The 17336-nt window shown below is 44.8% G+C and overlaps 1 protein-coding gene across 6 annotated transcripts in view; it reads right to left on the bottom strand.

Moving 5' to 3' along the window:
• The window catches only part of CRTC3 (CREB regulated transcription coactivator 3), a 1134508-nt gene that overhangs the window by 354102 nt on the left and 763070 nt on the right, over window positions 1-17336 (bottom strand). For 3 of the 6 annotated variants that reach the window (XM_086958213.1, XM_086958215.1, XM_086958217.1), the window contains 2 exons: window positions 11901-11936; window positions 1168-1253 (listed from right to left, as the gene is read on the bottom strand). In XM_086958213.1, coding sequence (XP_086814339.1) covers window positions 1168-1253; window positions 11901-11936 — 122 coding nt within the window. Of the gene's footprint in view, window positions 1-1167; window positions 1254-11900; window positions 11940-17336 lie in introns of all 6 variants that reach the window. The other 3 variants (XM_086958212.1, XM_086958214.1, XM_086958216.1) reach the window with 1 other exon arrangement.

Raw genomic sequence — 17336 nt, 5'->3', positions numbered from 1 at the left:
AAAGAAGGCTAAGCAGGAGGCCTTACTAAAACTGTGGACCATCTTGGAGGTGGCCCCTAGCCTACAAAACTATCCCCAAGCCCTTAAGTAAGGCATCTGCACCTCCTCCGTCTTACACCAGGAGGGATGTACTTTCGGAAATTAAGCCAACCATGTACTGGGTTACACTAATCCACCGGTTGAGGAGGATGCTGGATCTTCCCAGGGCGAAACAAATGCCAATACTGTTCTCCCTACTTCTCTTCTTACTCTTTAATACATGCGAATTATAACAACATGTATAACCACACTTTGTTAGACAGAATAAATCTTTTTCTTTTTTCATTTTATATTCTTTGTTTGGTTAATTTTCACCAACTTTATCTTTTCAACCCATATTTTCCACATACAAAAATGTCTTTTCATAATCATAAAATTACACCTTATCCACATTCCAAACAATTCCCATACTCATCACTGTTTCATCCATCCGTCATTCACTCACATACATACACAACCTCTGTACAAATTATTTACATATACATTACAATTTTCATTATTCACAAAATAACCATAGGCAATTATTCTGATGGTTTCTCGTTTTGCCGCGAGTGTTTGTCCCATCGTTCTTCGAAATGGTTTCTGACCGTTCCATACATTTTAGCAAGCATGAATTTGAAGAAATAGGTAAAACAAACATTTGTACATAAAATGCTGTTGTATGTTTTCGCTCCGAAAGGAAATCAATTAAAATCTATCACTTTCCTTCCTCCTCTCTCCTTGAGCAAGACTGATAAAGAAAATCTCACATGAACTTTTCATAGTTTTTCCACTTTTAGTATATCTTTCCCCTTCCTTCTATCTTTCCTTGTTTTTAGTAATGTGATGTAAAATGTAAATCTTTGTGCGAAAGCCAGTTCAGCCAAAACACCTAAATAAATAAAATCATATCAAATCATATCATAGATTAGTGAAAGTGATACAGACACGACCATCCTCTCCTTGTCAAGTATGGAATGGCCCTTTTTTAACACTGAATATCTTTAAGGAATCCAACTGCACATACAGTTACAAAAAAAGAGTTTATTGAACAACCTTACAGCATAGTGCTTATGAAGGGATACTGTTGACTCTAAGTGTAATATAGATTGGCTATGAAGCACTGGAAAGAAACAATGATGCACTTACTTTTTTTGCTTCCCAGAGCTGCTTCGGCAAAGGCTTGGCAATATTCAGCATATCTTCCTCATTAAGAGAGGCAGGAAAAGAAAAAACTACAAAACAGAGATAAGATACACAAGTTAAGTCATCACACATTCTTATGGACACTACTGCAGTAAACCATTAACAAACAAATATTGTGGTGGATACAACCATGAAAGTGGAGAATTAAAAAATACCTCCCAATTTGTCTGTCCACCCCTTTCTGTTAGACATACACCAACACTATAGTACCACATCATTACTTTATTGGGCTTTGCTTAAACATTGTAGCATGCTGTGTTGTAGCCATTTAGTCCCAGAGGCAATGCACAAGATGGTTTTTTCAATATATAACTTGCCATGGCTTCCTGCCAAGATACCGTGAATGTCATTCATTAGCTGAATAAACGAACATTTCTTGAATTAGCTATGCATAGCCTATTTGATAGAATGCATTAGGAAGTCGGTGTCTCTGAAATATCTTGTTTATATCTGGTTTATCAGAATAATGATTGGTTTACATATTAGGAACATTACTGGTAAATCATAACATTCCATGAAGTGTATGTGGCTTCTGTACCCTGAAACCTTATAATAGCTATGTTATTTTGGAGATGAGCCAAACTTTATTACTTTCTGACTTAGCTGACTCTATGTCAGTCTATTTTATTAATTCTTTTGGCTTGTGTTTTTGCAGACACACTGCACTAGCCGGTTTATTGATTTACTACTTTGTCTTTCCTAGGGATTTTTTTCAGAGAAAGACCTTGTGTTAGTCCTCAAAATGACTAACTAATTACTTTTTAGGTGTGCTAAAGACATCTTGGGAACATTCAGAAAGTTGACCGACAAAGGCATTGGCTTTGTGGTTTGTAACTCACATTTTCTGGCTTTCTATTTGATGGCTTTATTTGCTTTCGGCTTTCCTGCTCAAGTTTATCCTTCCAGTTGACCTTGTTTACTATATTCTTACAGGAACCCGCTTTCTGTAAACAAGTCTTTAAATCGTGTTCTTATTTTGTCACATTTGCTGTGCATTCAAACACGGAGGTCAAATGTCAGTCTGTGTCTTCCAGGGAGCTTGGTGTCTATTTTTCTTTCTCCAACTTCAAAGTGAGAGGATATATGTGACAATCATGCCGGCTATTAGGGTCTGCTTGAGGAAGGCTGTACAATGTTTTTTTGTTGCACACTTTTATCAGTAAAACTGCCTGTTGGTGCAAATGTAATGTTCATTTCAATGGAAGATGTGTTGTCTGTAATGGCAGTACGGTATCATACCATGCATTCTCCAAATTACTGCAATGTACTCTATTCTGCACCTCTCCAAGCCACTGCACTCTACACCACTTAACTCCATACTACGTCATTGCACTCTTATCTGCACCACTTCGCTCTACGCCTCTCTAGTCTCCACAACACCACTCTACTTTATGCCGATGAACTCTACCCCACACTACTTTACTGTGTACCTTCTGCACTCTACACCGCTCCACGCCACTCCACTTCACTCTATGTCATTTTACTCTGCAACACTGCACTCTATGCCACTTCACTCTACACCAATGCACTCTAATCTGAACCACTTCACTGTACACCAGTCTATGCCAATCCCCTATACACCACTCTAATCTACTCTGCACCCCTGCATTCACTCTGAAATAGCCTACTATACGCCACTGCACTCAGCGCCACACCACTACACACCACTGCACTCTATGTCAATGTACTCTATCTCCCTGCACTCTATGCCAATGCACAATACAAACTTTACTCAAAACCAATGCACTCTGCGCCAATCTATTCTGCACCCCTACACTTTACGATATTGTATTCTGACAGTGTATTCAACGCCACCCTATTCTAACCTTCATCACTGTATTCTACACCACTCTACTTTGCGCCACTGCACTCTATGCCAATACACCCCACACCACTCTACAATACACCACTGCACTTTACTATACACCGCTGCAATGTACGACAATATACTCTGCACCAATGCACTCCTTATTAGAACCCTAAATAAGAACCTTTTGAGGGGTGATACCAACTGGGCGGAGAAAGATCTCCCCCGCAAATAGGTTTTATTTTATCTAGAGTCTTCTGAGCCAGTCAGAGATCTCCTTGGGTCCTGTTCCTTCTCCATTCCGAATTGAGAAACCAGTATCTCTACAAATTGAGCTCTTTTCTGTCTCTTTGCTGAACTAATGAGGACTTAAAACTTGTATAAAAAATAAATTTCACTCTACTTTATAATATAACATGTATATTTTTCAAGTGCACATTCACCCTAGGGTGTCTTGCCGCTGAATGGGTGGAGTGGACCAGCTGGGATTTGAACCTGTGACCATGAAGTCAAACACAGGTCCATACAGTGGACACATTAGACCACTAAGCCACCAGACCCACTCTACTCCATACCACTGAACTCTACGGCACTGAACTCTACACCAATCCACTCCACACTACCATAACCTACTCTGCACCACTGTACTCTAAGATAATCTACACCACTGCATTCTACGACACTGTACACCACTGCACACTATGGCACTTGACTCTACTCTTAAACACTCTACTCTATGGCGCTACGGTCTCCACCACTGTATTCCACTCTGCGTCGCTTCACTCTGCACAACTCTAGTCTACACTGCATCACTCTATACCAATGTGCACTACACCACTTTACTTACACCCAATACACTCTACATCACTGCACTACATGCCAATCTACTCTGCACCACTGCACTACATGCCAATCTACTCTGCACCACTGCACTGTACGCCAATATACTCTGTGCCACTGTTCTTTACGCTGCTCTACCCTACAAAATTGCACTCCACGCCACTTTACCCTACACCCCTGCATTCTACGACATACTGCTCTGCAGCACTGCACTTTCTGCCACTGAAGCCACTGAACTCGATGCCACTGCACTCTACTTTGCACCACTACACCACTCTACTGCACTCTACACCAATGCACTCCACTCCTCTTTACTGTACTCTGTCAGTGCACTTTACCCCACTCTACTATGCACCACTGCCCTCTATACTACTCTAGTCTAAGCCACTCCACTTTGGGCCACTTCACTTTACACCACTCCACTCTGCAGCACTTCACTATACTTCAATGCACTCTACTCCACTACTCTATACCACTCCTTTCTACCCTGCACTACACCACTATGCCACTTCTCTCTTTGAAACAATCTACTCTACACCACTGCACTCTATGCCACTCTACTCCACTTTGTAGCACTCCACCCTACGCTACTGCACTCTATGCTACAACACAATACGTCACTTTACTAAAAACCAATGCACCCTACACCAGCTACTTTGCACCACTGCACTTTAAGCCACTATACTCTACATCACTCTACTCTGGTCAAAATATAAAACATTGTGACATTAGAATCATGCCGACAGTAAATAATCTCAATGAAGCAATACATTCACTGCATATGCTGATACATTATTCATTATGACATATATTTAAAACATCCAGGTAAATATTGTCCTAAAATGCAACATATTGAATCATATCAAAAAAGAACTCAGCCATGTACCCTAATAGCCCTATAGTGGAAGTGACTAACTATAGAAGAATCATTGTGCAGTTACGATTAAGCAACCACCTGTGATATGCCAAAAGCATATTTGGCAACAGGTCCTTGTTGTACTGGGAAACCTGTTAAAGTGTCTGATACAGGTATGCTCTCGATAGCAGAAGAAATATACGTTTATCGAATTATTTGATGAATAGTAGGAACAGTATTGAGGGTATCATATTTATACTTTTACAGGTTTCCCCGTACAACCACAACCGACCCAAATCTTGTGCGATTCTCTTAACTCTTACTTTGTGGACAAAATCACTACCATCAAAAATAACATCCCTTCCCCTTCGTCCCCTTTTCTTCCCCCTCTTCCCTCTATGAACCCTAGCCGATTTGTAGAGTTCCCTCCAATCTCGCCAGAAGAATTTTCTTCGCTACTCTACAAAGTTCGATCAGGTTCCCCTAATGATTGCTGCCCCCCTCAGATTCTGAGGGAGGCCTTTCTGGCATGCCCTGGCCCCCCTTTAGCTCTGCTCAATAACTCTCTAGACACTGGGGAGGTCCCGTGCTCCTTCAAACAGGCAGCTGTAATACCTATCCTAAAAAAAACTAATGCTGATCCCACTACCTTAAGCAATTACCGACCTATCTCCCTTCTTCCCTATCTGGGAAAAATCTTGGAGACACATATCACCCACTGTCTGAGCACCTTTATTGAGGATTTCTCCTTCCTGGATGCCCATCAAGCGGGCTTCAGACCCCTCCACTCCACCGAGGCGGTCATTGTGGCCGTCATGGATGCCCTTAGGAAAGGTGCCGATAATAACATCTCACAGGCCCTTGTCCTTCTGGACCTGTCGGCGGCCTTTGACACGGTCGATCATACAATTTTGATCGACCGTGTCAACAATGCCGGCATCCAGGGGGTGGCCCTCGATTGGCTCAGATCCTTCCTGGACCACCGGACTCAGGCGGTGCACCTGTCTACTTTCTCTGCACCCTACTCGTCTTTATCCTGCGGGGTCCCTCAGGGCTCCGCGCTATCACCCTTATTGTTTAATTTGTATCTACAGCCCCTTTTAGCCTCTCTCCGTAACACCCGGTCACTATTTTCAACTATGCGGACGATCTTCAGTTAATTTTTCCCATTGATCCTCTTCCCTCCTCCCGTTCCAACTTTCAGTCTACCATGCTTGGCATCGCAGTGGATGTTTCATAGCCAATTGAAATTGAACCCCACAAAAACAGAGCTTGTACTAGTGGGGGGTCCTACTAACCCGTGGAATTCCACTTTCTGGCCTTCATCACTGGGGGCGCCACCTAGTCCTGTTAGCTCTGTGAAGAGTCTGGGGGTGGTCATCTCTGGCGACCTCTCCATGAGGCCACAAATCAACGCAGTCACCGCATCCTGTTTTTTCCATCTAAGGAGGATCCGTAAAATCAGCAGGTTCCTCACCAGAGATGCCCTGATCCTTGTCATCTTAGCTCTTATTACCTCCAGACTCGACTATGCTAACACTCTGTATGTCGGGATTCCAGCATTCCATCTTCACAGGCTACAACTGGTGCAGAATCGGGCAGCCCGCCTGATCTTCCACCAGCCAAAACATCAGCACGTCACTCCCCTTCTGCGTAGCCTCCATTGGCTCCCTGTTACCAAACGCTGCACTTTCAAGCTTGGATGTACTATCTTCAAAGCCTTATCAGATCTAGCCCCTGCCTTTATCTCCTCTTGCCTGACACGTTATGTTCCCCACAGAGATCTCCGCTCAGCATCTCTTAATTTACTTGTCGTCCCCAAAACCAGACGGAAAAAGCATGGAGGTCTGAGTTTCTCTGTCATGGCCCCCACCACTTGGAACTCCCTCCCAACGGCACTTCGTCACTGTCTCAGCTATGATTGTTTTCGCAGACTATTAAAAACCCTCCTGTTTCATTCAGCATTTGAGTAAAACCTCCGCCCAAGTTTCCGCATTTGTCAGGAGCGCCATGAAACCGCTTGGTGAACGTGCGCGGTAAAAATGCTTTTAACATAACATAACATAACATAACATAACATAACATAACAGGGACCTGTTGAAAAACGCGGAAGGATTGGTTCCGGTTTGAAGGATTTGTTAATGAATATAATTGGTGCAATCGGTGGTACGCCAAAGAGAGTAGCTGACACAGGTACGTTGTCGATAGCAGAGAAAATCTACGTCTATCGCATTACTTGAGGAATAGTAGGAACAGTATTGAGGGTATTGTTTGTATACTTTTACAGGTTTCCACGTACAACAGGGACCTTTTGACAAATGCGGAAAGATTGGTTCCGGTTTGAAGGAGTTGTTAACGAACATTATTGGTGCAATAGCCCGCGGTACATTGTGAAAGTATTAGCAGGGCTGTAGTCATTTCAATTAATAATTGGAATAAACAGTGAGAAATGACACTAAGTTACTTTGTAGGACCGCGTCTCGACTTTACGAACAATTTTGACTGGGAATATACATTTGGATGGAGCCGATATAGGAAGCTTAGTTACAAGTGAGAGGTAAGACATAGATGAACGATTTTGGGGGTTGTTATAACTGAGATGTTATGAGAAGTTGTGGTCTCATGCCTCCGTGGTTTTAAGTTTTAATAGAGTCTTTTACTTAATTTGAATTTCACAGAATAAGATGTGGGAAAGATATAAGCAAGGTACCAGCCTTTACTCATTTCTACTTTCTGAATAAATATGCTTTGGGCATATCACAGGTGGTTGCTTAATCGCGCACATGTAATTCTTTTTAAAAACCTAATTTTAATCGCTTCTGGCATACGACTAACCTTATTTTGTTGTGCAGGTTGCCACTACCTTTCATCCTGGACAGCCGCCCTCGCAGGAGATTAATTCCCGCCGGGTCGCGCTGTTTGGCCGCCATATTGGGTGAGGACACTGAGCAGGCGAGCGGTGCAGCGCTCGGCCACTCACGACCTCAGCCCATAAAATGGCGCCCCTTTACAGGGAGCGCAGCGGACGGGCGCAGCGGGCACGCCGTCAGCACGCCGAAGTCGCGCCTAAGTCCAGCCCGTCTGCGCCCGTCCGCGGCCGGACGGGCCCAGGGATGCTGCCACTCCTATATTTTATTCTCCCTCCGCTCTTAAGTGCCTACATGCCTTTGCCAGCCCTCTCTCCCCCGACACCTGGACTCGTATTACATCACTCGGCATTGCAGGCACTCCTCTCCCTCATCTTGCGTTGACGCCACCACTTATTGCTCCGGCTCCTACCGAGTCGCAGATTCGGGTTTTATATCTAAATACCCGCTCCATGGTCAAGCACCAAGCTGACATCCTGCACTTACTTATGTCTGAAAGTCCTGATGTCCTATTGTTATCAGAGACTTGGCTCACTGACGATTCACTCCCCGACATCTTGGCTGCGTTACCCCCAGACTACTTTCTGCTGAATACCAACCGATCAGGGGGTAGCACCGGGGGAGGGGTGGCGGCGGTAATACGCAAGGATCTTAAGATTATTGCCTCCGCGGCCATGTCCCTACCGGAAGTGGACACCCTGGTCCTCAGCCTCGGGACCGAAGTAGGCGCAGTCACTCTTGTGGTACTTTATCGTCCCCCCCACTCCATGCCGTCCTTCCCCTCATCCTTTATCGATCAGCTGACCAACATCGCTACCTCCTCCCCCCGTATCGTCATCATTGGCGACTTTAATTACTGGTTCCAGCACGAGGACGCTGGCCCGCATGCTTCCGAACTGTTCGAGGGTCTCTCAAGCCTGAATTTTATCCAACTAGTCAGGTCTGCCACCCCTAAGGGTGGCCACATCCTCGATCATATTTGGACCCATGGGGTCAAGTCCTTTCGCCCACTAATAACACCTTGTGTGTGGTCGGATCACTCTTTGATCGACACCACATTCTCGGTGGTTGGCCAGATCAGGGTCCCCCCACGGGAGGGTGGCACTGCCCGCAAGTGGAAGGCTGTCGATTCCCCCAACTGTTGGCTCATCTGTCCCATACCTGTCCCCTGCTACCCAATGACATTGGTACCGATGAGCTTTATGGGCTCGTGGCAGACTGGCTCACAACAGCCAGTGACATTTTTGCTCCCCCAACTAAGTTCCCCCAATCTCGGCACAGCAATTCCCATAAATGGTTTACTCCCCATCTTAAAACCCTCCACTTCTAACTTCGTCAACTTGAGCGTAAGTGGAGGAGAGACTACTGCCCTCTAAGTAGAGATGCCTATGTGGCCGCCCGCAATAGGTACAAACTTGCCATCCTCGCAGCAAAAAAAACTTACGCTTCAGGAAAAATCTTATCTGCCCCCTGCCAGTCCAAAGAAATTTTTAAAGTCCTCAATGAATTTACCTCCGACCCTAGGACGCTCCCAACTCAGGCCCCCACACAGGAAGCATGCAATACTCTCAGCACTTTTTTTATCGAAAATATTGTATTGATTAAGGACACCATTCCTGTCACGTCTCCTGGCGCTGGATCTGTTCCCCCCCCCCCTACAACACCTCTTCACTCACACAACTCCCTCTTCTAGACTCTACCTCTCTGGCCACTCTCGCTACCCGCATTAAGTCGGGATCCCCATATGACTGCTGCCCCCCCTCTATACTCCGGGACATCTGCCACTCTCTACCCGACTGCATTCTCCCCCTGCTAAACTCTTCTCTTTCTTCCGGTACGGTGCCTGGCTCCTTCAAGGAGGCCGTGTTGGTGCCCCTTTTGAAGAAGCCGGGGGCTGACCCCGCCCTCCCGGCGAACTACTGTCCTATCTCTCTTCTACCTTTCTTTTCTAAAATCCTGGAAGCCCATGTCACCACTTGTCTCTCACAGTTTATCGAGAGCTCCAACTTTCTCGAGGCTAACCAGGCAGGCTTCAGACCCGGCCACTCTACGGAGACAGTGATCTTGGCCGTGCTGGACGCCCTGAGAGACGGTGTCGACAAGGGTGCCCCCCAGGCCTTGGTATTATTAGATCTGTCAGCCGCTTTCGACACGGTGGGTCATAACATCCTTCTCCACCGTGTCGAGCAGGCTGGCATCCAAGGCCTGGCGTTGGCCTGGGTCAAATCCTTCCTGACCGGCAGGTCTCAGACCCTTAGCCTGGGCACCTTCAGGGCTCCTAGGGAGCACTCGTTTTGCGGGGTCCCCCAGGGTTCTTCTTTATCCCCTCTTCTTTTCAATCTTTATCTTCGCCCCCTTCTTTTTTCTTTGAGGCAGTGGGACGTCACCGTGTTTAACTACGCGGACGACCTGCAACTCATCTTTTCTCTCAATTCCCCCTCTGCTATTCCCAACTTTCAGGCAGTCATGTCCCACATTCTCCAGTGGATGGGCCACAACCAGCTAAAATTGAACCCCGGTAAGACGGAGCTCCTCCTTCCCGGTAGGAGCGCCACCTTGTGGGGGCCACAATTCTGGCCGGCGGAACTTGGCCCCTCTCCCACTCCCGTGGCCTCGGTGAAGAGCCTGGGGGTCACAATTGACTCTGCTCTATCCCTTGGGCCACAGGTGGGGACGGTGGTCTCGTCCTGTATCTACCAACTGCGCAGGATCAGGAAAGTGGCATACCTCCTTACACCTGATGCCCTCCTGCAGGTCATCATGGCCCTCGTCCTCTCCCGCTTAGACTTCTCTAACGCGATCTATCATGGTCTGCCTAAAACATCGGTGGCCAGACTGCAAGCGGTTCAAAATCAGGCGGCGAGACTGGCCCTAGGGATCCCGAAGTGGCAATCCGCCAGGCCCCTCCTTGCCAAACTCCACTGGCTCCCTGTCATCTCAAGAGCAGCCTTCATGACCGGCTGCCTCATCTTCAAGTCATTAGCTGGGCCCTGTCCCGCCTTCGTGAAATCTCTCATCAGACCCTACTGCCCATCCCGGAACCTGAGATCCTCTCATCTCCACTTCTTGACTGTCCCCTCTTATAAGCTCTGCAGATCTGGAGGCCGGAGATTTGCATACCTGGCCCCCAAGCTCTGGAACTCTTTTCCCCTTTCTCTTAAAACCTCTAACTCTTTGACCCTCTTTCGTAAGTCCTTAAAAACCTGGCTTTTCCCCCAATCTGGTTAGTCCCTCTGTCCCCTCTACTTCCAACCAGCGCCAGGAAACCCATGGTGTCAGTGCGCTCTACAAGCACCCCTTACAATACAATACAATACAACTACACAATGATTCTTCTATAGTTAGATTCACTTCCACTATAGGGCTATTAAGGTACATGGCTGAGTTCTTTTTGGATATGATGCAATATGTTGAATTTTAGGACACTATTTGAATAATGTATCAGCATATGCAGTGAATGTATTGCTTCATTGAGATTATTTACTGTCGGCATGATTCTAACGTCACAATGTTTTATATTTTGACTAGTCCCCTTGTGCACCAAGGTGGTTTTTGGGCAAATATTAATAATTGATGGATTTGAATCAGTATTACTACAATGTGATCGTGTATGTTACTTCCAACCCTGAGGAAGTCGTGGGGTCACACCCATATACGACAAAACGCGTTGGCGTAAGGGAGTGGAAGACTTTGAAAAAGTAAACTAATAAAAAGACTGGACAAGCCCAGGAACTCTGGAATTCATCTTTCTTCTTATATTATTGTATTATCATTTATTTAATAATTGGTGTGTGCTTCAGAAATTGTGAAACTCTGACACTGTACTCCCCCTCTATGTCACTCAACTCTATGCCCTTCCACTCTACAATAGTCTACTCCCTTCATGACACTCCACAACACGACGCTACTCTATGACACTGCTCTCCACTCCACACTATTGTACGCCACTCTACGACTCTTCACGCTCCTTTACCCCACTAACCTTTAGCCATGCTGAACAGCAGCCACTCTGGTGTACAACATTGCTAAAACATATTGGCAAAGCCAATAGCTCTTGCAAAGGAGAAACCTATTGACTTTGCCAATGCTTGTTGCTTTCTGTAAAGATATTTTTTTTAGTAAACTCATAAGGTTTTAACCTGGAATTCTCGCCTCACACATGTTTATTAGCATTGGACTAGTCTTACAAAGACTCACCAGGGGCCTTAGAAAGACTCAGTCAGTCCTTATCTTGCATATTGACCCTCCTAATTAATCAAAGCGTTGACACATTTTCATTCTGTAATATTGAGAAACCGCTACATACCTTCTCCATAATTGTCACCTTCACCATCGTGGAAACCTGCTGCAGAGAAAACAAACACTAATTAAAGTATTTCCATTTTGTACAAATGCAATTTAGCTTTTTTTAACTGTTTTACAAAATATGATAATTTAAATGTCAAAAGGACATAATACTGACTACAGTATTACCAAGAATGGATACGCTTTTGAATGGCAAGTAATTAAGTAGGACGGAGTTTGCTCTGCTTGGTTATTAGGGAAACACGTAAGGGCCCAATGGGATTGGCATAAAGTAGTCCTTTTTTATTTCAAGTTTTGGCAACATTTGCTATGGTTGCTAATGGACCCTTCAATGATAGGGTGCACTCTGGGGTCAGAGTGAGCGGTTTGGCACAGAGGTGGTTTGATTTATTCTGTTGCAACAATCCCAATAAGATCAGTTAGGAACAATTGTATCACAGCTTAATGAAGCGAGGACTGCACCAGGGGTTAGCTGTTCTCCACAGCTTTTTAAAATCTAAAAAGAACCAGGAGATGAGGTATCAGAAAGTACAATCTGCATTTCCATTAAAATATCAGTTAGGAACGGAGGGGCAATGTGGTTGTCCGATTACCAAATAACCAGAGGAAAGAGAAGGTAGGAGCCTGTTTTTGAATGGGGGACAACAAGAGACCCCTCTGGACAAAGAACCAATAGAAAGTCACTTTTTGTTTTTAGAGGAGGGGTTAGATCAATGTGAATCAATCAGGGGAAATCCAGATTAGTAACGGAAGTGTAGGCATTGAAGAAAGTACTAAATAGAAGGGGCAGAATCATGGAGAAGGGGAGGAAAATGGGACATGGAGATTGCTCTCTGACTTCAGCATTCTAGTTCTCTCCTATAGGCAAGTGAGGTTCAAGGGAAGAATTTGTGAAAAAAATTGGTGGAGGAGTTCAAAGTGTTGGATTCTCTTTATAATATGGACATTTATGTTGCATTTCCTCAGGATTTTTTTCAATCTGGGTTATTTGAACAATTTCCAACAAAGATTAAGGCTTAAAGAGGAAGTGGCTTTTTTGATACATAAATTAAGCCCCAGCACCACCACTCAGGAAAAAACACACATGGAGGAAAAATTACAGAAATTAACAGACCATCTAGTCATCAAAACATTGTGTCATCCAAAAAAGCAAATGATGGGGAATTTCACATTGTGCAGATCTATATTATCTTTATAGAAAAGAGGAAGGAATAAGGAAGCTGCCAGTGAAAGAGGGATCTGGGCACTAGGCAGAGATAGTCGACTGCGACTACTTTTTATTTGTTGCAAGGAAACACTTCTTTTTGTTTTTGAGTGAGTGTTGGTTTAGTTACAATGTGGGTGACTGAATTAATTGGTCAGTATGGCTATGCAAACAATAAATGCATTTTCCATATTTTTGAAGGAACCGGGGTCACTCACCTGTGGTGGCATGGTAGGATTGGAAAGAGTACTTCGAGAAATATTTAGAAGCAAAAGAGGGAGATGTATTTGTGGTGAAAAGGAAATTAGCCATGTTAAAACACAGTTTAGGTGTGGAAGGGAGAATGGTTGTGCAGAGGAAAGGTCTGATGATGAACATGTCAAGGCTACAAAAGCATTAGAGGAGAATTGCACTACAAGACTGAGCATAGCGGGGGAATGGCACAAATTATTTTCTCGTGATCAGCTAACGGGTGAGACTATTGTTGCAATATGTGTCATTAATAAGAATATTATCTGCTTCTTGTAAGTTTAAGAAATCGCGAGAGGAGATCAGTAGAGACCAGATGATCAATAGAACTAGCAATGTTAAAATTTAAGAAAAGTTATTACAACTGAAGTTCCTTCATTAAAAACAAAACATAAGCCAAGCGTGTCGCAGTGAGAATACCTCCTGTTACAATAAAGAACTTTGTGAAGGTCATGATCAAGTTAAGGTGGATGTGAATATTGTGAACAATCTTGAAAAAGGTTATTCCAGGAGAGTCAAGTCTGTGGGGGTAAAATATAAAAAGGAACCACAAAGAGTGTTAAGAAGAAAACAGTGCTACAGGTGTGGAAGCACGTCTCTATGCGGAATCCAATGCATGCCCTGCTATCAATGCCCAATGTTCTAGATGCAAGAATATTTCGCTAGAGTATGTAGATTAAACGGAATGGAGATGAGTAAAAATAATGTACATTTAATTAGCTACATCAGGGTGAGGGAGAATGGTAGTGACGAGGTGGAGGTACTAGTAGTGTGCAGTGTTGAGGAGCATGAACGCATAGTGGGAGAGATCTATCATCCTCCTAAATGGGTAACTGAAGTGAATGGGGTGGATGTACCCATGTGGGCAGATCAATGTTCCCCTTATACCTTAACAGACAAATTGATTTGGTCAAGCATGAACGAATGAATCAATAAATTTGGACTTGTAGAACGCGGCTTGTCACCAGAGAGGGTATCCAGCGCTTGCTGCAAGTCTCCGTTGAAGAGCCAGGTCTTGAGCTACTTCCTTGAGTAGGTCAGCACAGGTGCGGAGGTGGAGGGGAGGGTGTTACAGGTGTTGCTGGTGAAATGGGAGATGGAGTGTCCTCCGGCGCAGCAGCATGAGAGGGATCTGTGCAAGGGTGAGTTGTGTGGAGTGGAGGTTTCTAGGAGGTCGGTCGAAGCGGAGGCTGTGGTCCATATAGGTGGCTCCTTAGTCGTGGAGTGCTTTGTAGGCATGGGTCAGGAGCTTAACATGGCATCTTGTGTGGACCAGGAGCCAGTGCATGTCTTTCAGGAGCTGGGTGATCGGTTTTCTTGGGCAGGTTGAGGATCAGCTAGGCAGCTACGTTCTGGATTGTCTGGCGTCTTTGCATGAGTTTGGTGGTGGTGCCTGCATAGAGTGCATTACTGTAGACAAGTTTGCATGGTTTATTGGCCTGGGTGGTGGGTCTGAGTTCCGTCGGCCACCAGGAGTCGTTCCAGAGGGTGCTGTGTTTGCCAAAGATCAGAACTTCAACTTTGTCAATTTTGAGCTTCAGGCAGCAGTTCTTCATCCAGGTTGAGACATTCCACATACTGTTGTGGAAGTCTTTCATCGTCAAAATGGTGTCGACTAAGAGCGAGAGGAGGAGCTAATGGTCGTCAGCGTAGGAGATTATGTTGATGTTGTGCGATCTGACTATATCTGCAAGTGGTGTAATTCAGACTTTGAAGGGGGGTGGGCTGAGGGATGAGCATTGGGGAAGCCACAGATGGTGTGCTTGGCTTACGATGTGAAGGGAGGGAGGGGGGCTCACTGGGTGCGTCCCGTGAGAAAGGATACCATCATTCTGAGTGCATTTTCTGTGATACCAATCTGGCGTAGGTGATTAATGAGTGTGTGTTGGCAGATGATTGCAGAGGGTAAGCTATGTGTTATCGGTTTTCTCTGCTTAGCATTTACCAATAAAATTGTGGGTGCTTGCCAGTCAACACAATTCTAATTATCAGGGAGGTGTAGTGATTGGAAAAATGGTTTGGTCAGTGAGATAACGATGTTAAAAAGGCAACAGAGCATTTGTGGAAACACTACCACAGATAATGGAAGTTTAATCCACATGACAATCTTGTCTTCTAGCAACATGAAATTGTAAGAGATCAGTTTGACCACAGATTCCCAATTATTTTGTGGCACCATCACATCATGCCATCAGAAAGTCTGGAAAGTTTGGTATGCATTTTTAAGTATTAAATGCAAGGTATAAGGTGACAAACTTATTCCAGTTGATAGTGATGCCTGAGAGAACACTGAATCTGCTACGCAGGAACAGGCTTCTCCGTGCTAACAAGAACTGAAAGAGGACAGCATGCTATTTATATAAACAGGTAGGTCTTTAGCTGCTCTCTAAAAGTAATCAAATTGTCATTAGCTCATAGACTGATCAGGAAAGAGTTCGAGAGTTTGAATGCCACATAAGCAAAAGATCGCCCTCCGCTTCTGACCCTTTTTACTCTGGCGGTGACCAGTTGAAAATGGTTGTTTGACCTTAGATCTCGTGTTTTATTATGCAGAACACGTTGTTTCCAGATATGTGGTCTCTGAGAGTGCTTTATTTCATGTACCATCAAGACCAGTCCGGCTGTAACGGACGCCAAGACACTATTGGAGAAAATTGAGAAAGACATCAGAACCTTCAGAGACAACACTATTAATGACAAAACTTTTAAATATGAAAGAGACGTGAAAGCCTTTAAAATCGAACAAGTATACCCCTTTTTAAAGGAGGATTACTACACCCAACAAGAATCCCGGAGAGCCCTTTCAACCTTTCAAGGCCGCTCAAGGAATAGATTCACAACATTTTCGGAAACCTCCTCTTCCGATTCATCTGGGCCTGATAATCGAAATCCCAACAAAAAACAGGTGGCTTTTTTAGACCGGGGCCAACAGCCAAAAGCCCGGTTCAAACAACCGTGGGAGATGCGAACCAGGAACCGCTCATACAAGTCGTAGAGGGTTCCAATGCTGTGGTTAATTTATCCAACAGACCGTTAACACAAGACGAACACTCAGTCTTAGCGTTGGGCCTCAAATTTGTGCCTGGCAGGAAAACTGATTACACAAGACTCAAGCTGGAAGCCATTGAGTTCTGTCGTAAAATTCGTCTCAGGGTCTTCTTTTGGAATCACCCTTCCTCACCCACTACAGAGGTCACTGGACTACGTAATAAGTCCACATTTGTCCCTTACCAAAATATCCCCAAGGAGGTTCTCGCATTTGAACAAGTCCTCCTGTCATCGATAGAGAAAATGGAAAAAGGCAGACATTTTGTACAACAAAACATAGGCCATAAACAGCGCGCAGCAATCAAAACCTTAAAAGAAGACAATTCAATCATCATAAAACAGGCCGACAAAGGCGGGGCTGTGGTGGTGTGGGCCCGTGAAAAATATCTAGCAGAAGGCAACAAACAGGTGAACAATGCAACCTGGTACAGACGCCTCCAAGAAGATCCGATCAAAGACATTCAAAGACTAATTGCAGACACATTACAGAATGGCTTAGACGGTGGGTTTCTGGGCAAGAAAGAGTATGACTATTTACTAAGGAAACACCCAAGAACTCTGGTGCTTTATCTCCTGCCAAAAATCCACAAGAGCCTCCAAGATCCCCCAGGACGCCCAATCGTGTCCGGGTGTGACTCGTGTCTTGAGCCCTTATCCCAGTACGTGGATTTCTTCTTGAAACCTTTCTTAAAGACGGTCAAATCGTATTTACGAGACACGACTGACTTTCTCCTCAAGGTTGAAGACACAGCGTTCAACTCTGAGACCCAACTGCTAGTCACAATGGACGTCACCTCCCTGTATACACAGATCCCGCAAGAAGAAGCACTAGAGGTGATGGAAATTTATCTGAACCAGAGAGAGAGGCCCCACCAAGTACCCACAGCGTTCATTTTAAGACTGGCCGAGATTGCATTAAAAAAGAACTACTTCTCA

The sequence above is a fragment of the Lissotriton vulgaris genome, chromosome 2_1, assembly GCF_964263255.1.
Source record: "Lissotriton vulgaris chromosome 2_1, aLisVul1.2, whole genome shotgun sequence".
In the NCBI taxonomy this organism is placed as follows: domain Eukaryota; kingdom Metazoa; phylum Chordata; class Amphibia; order Caudata; family Salamandridae; genus Lissotriton; species Lissotriton vulgaris.
The sequence above is the reverse complement of the archived record's forward strand: the minus strand, read 5'-3'. Positions and strand labels throughout refer to the sequence as shown.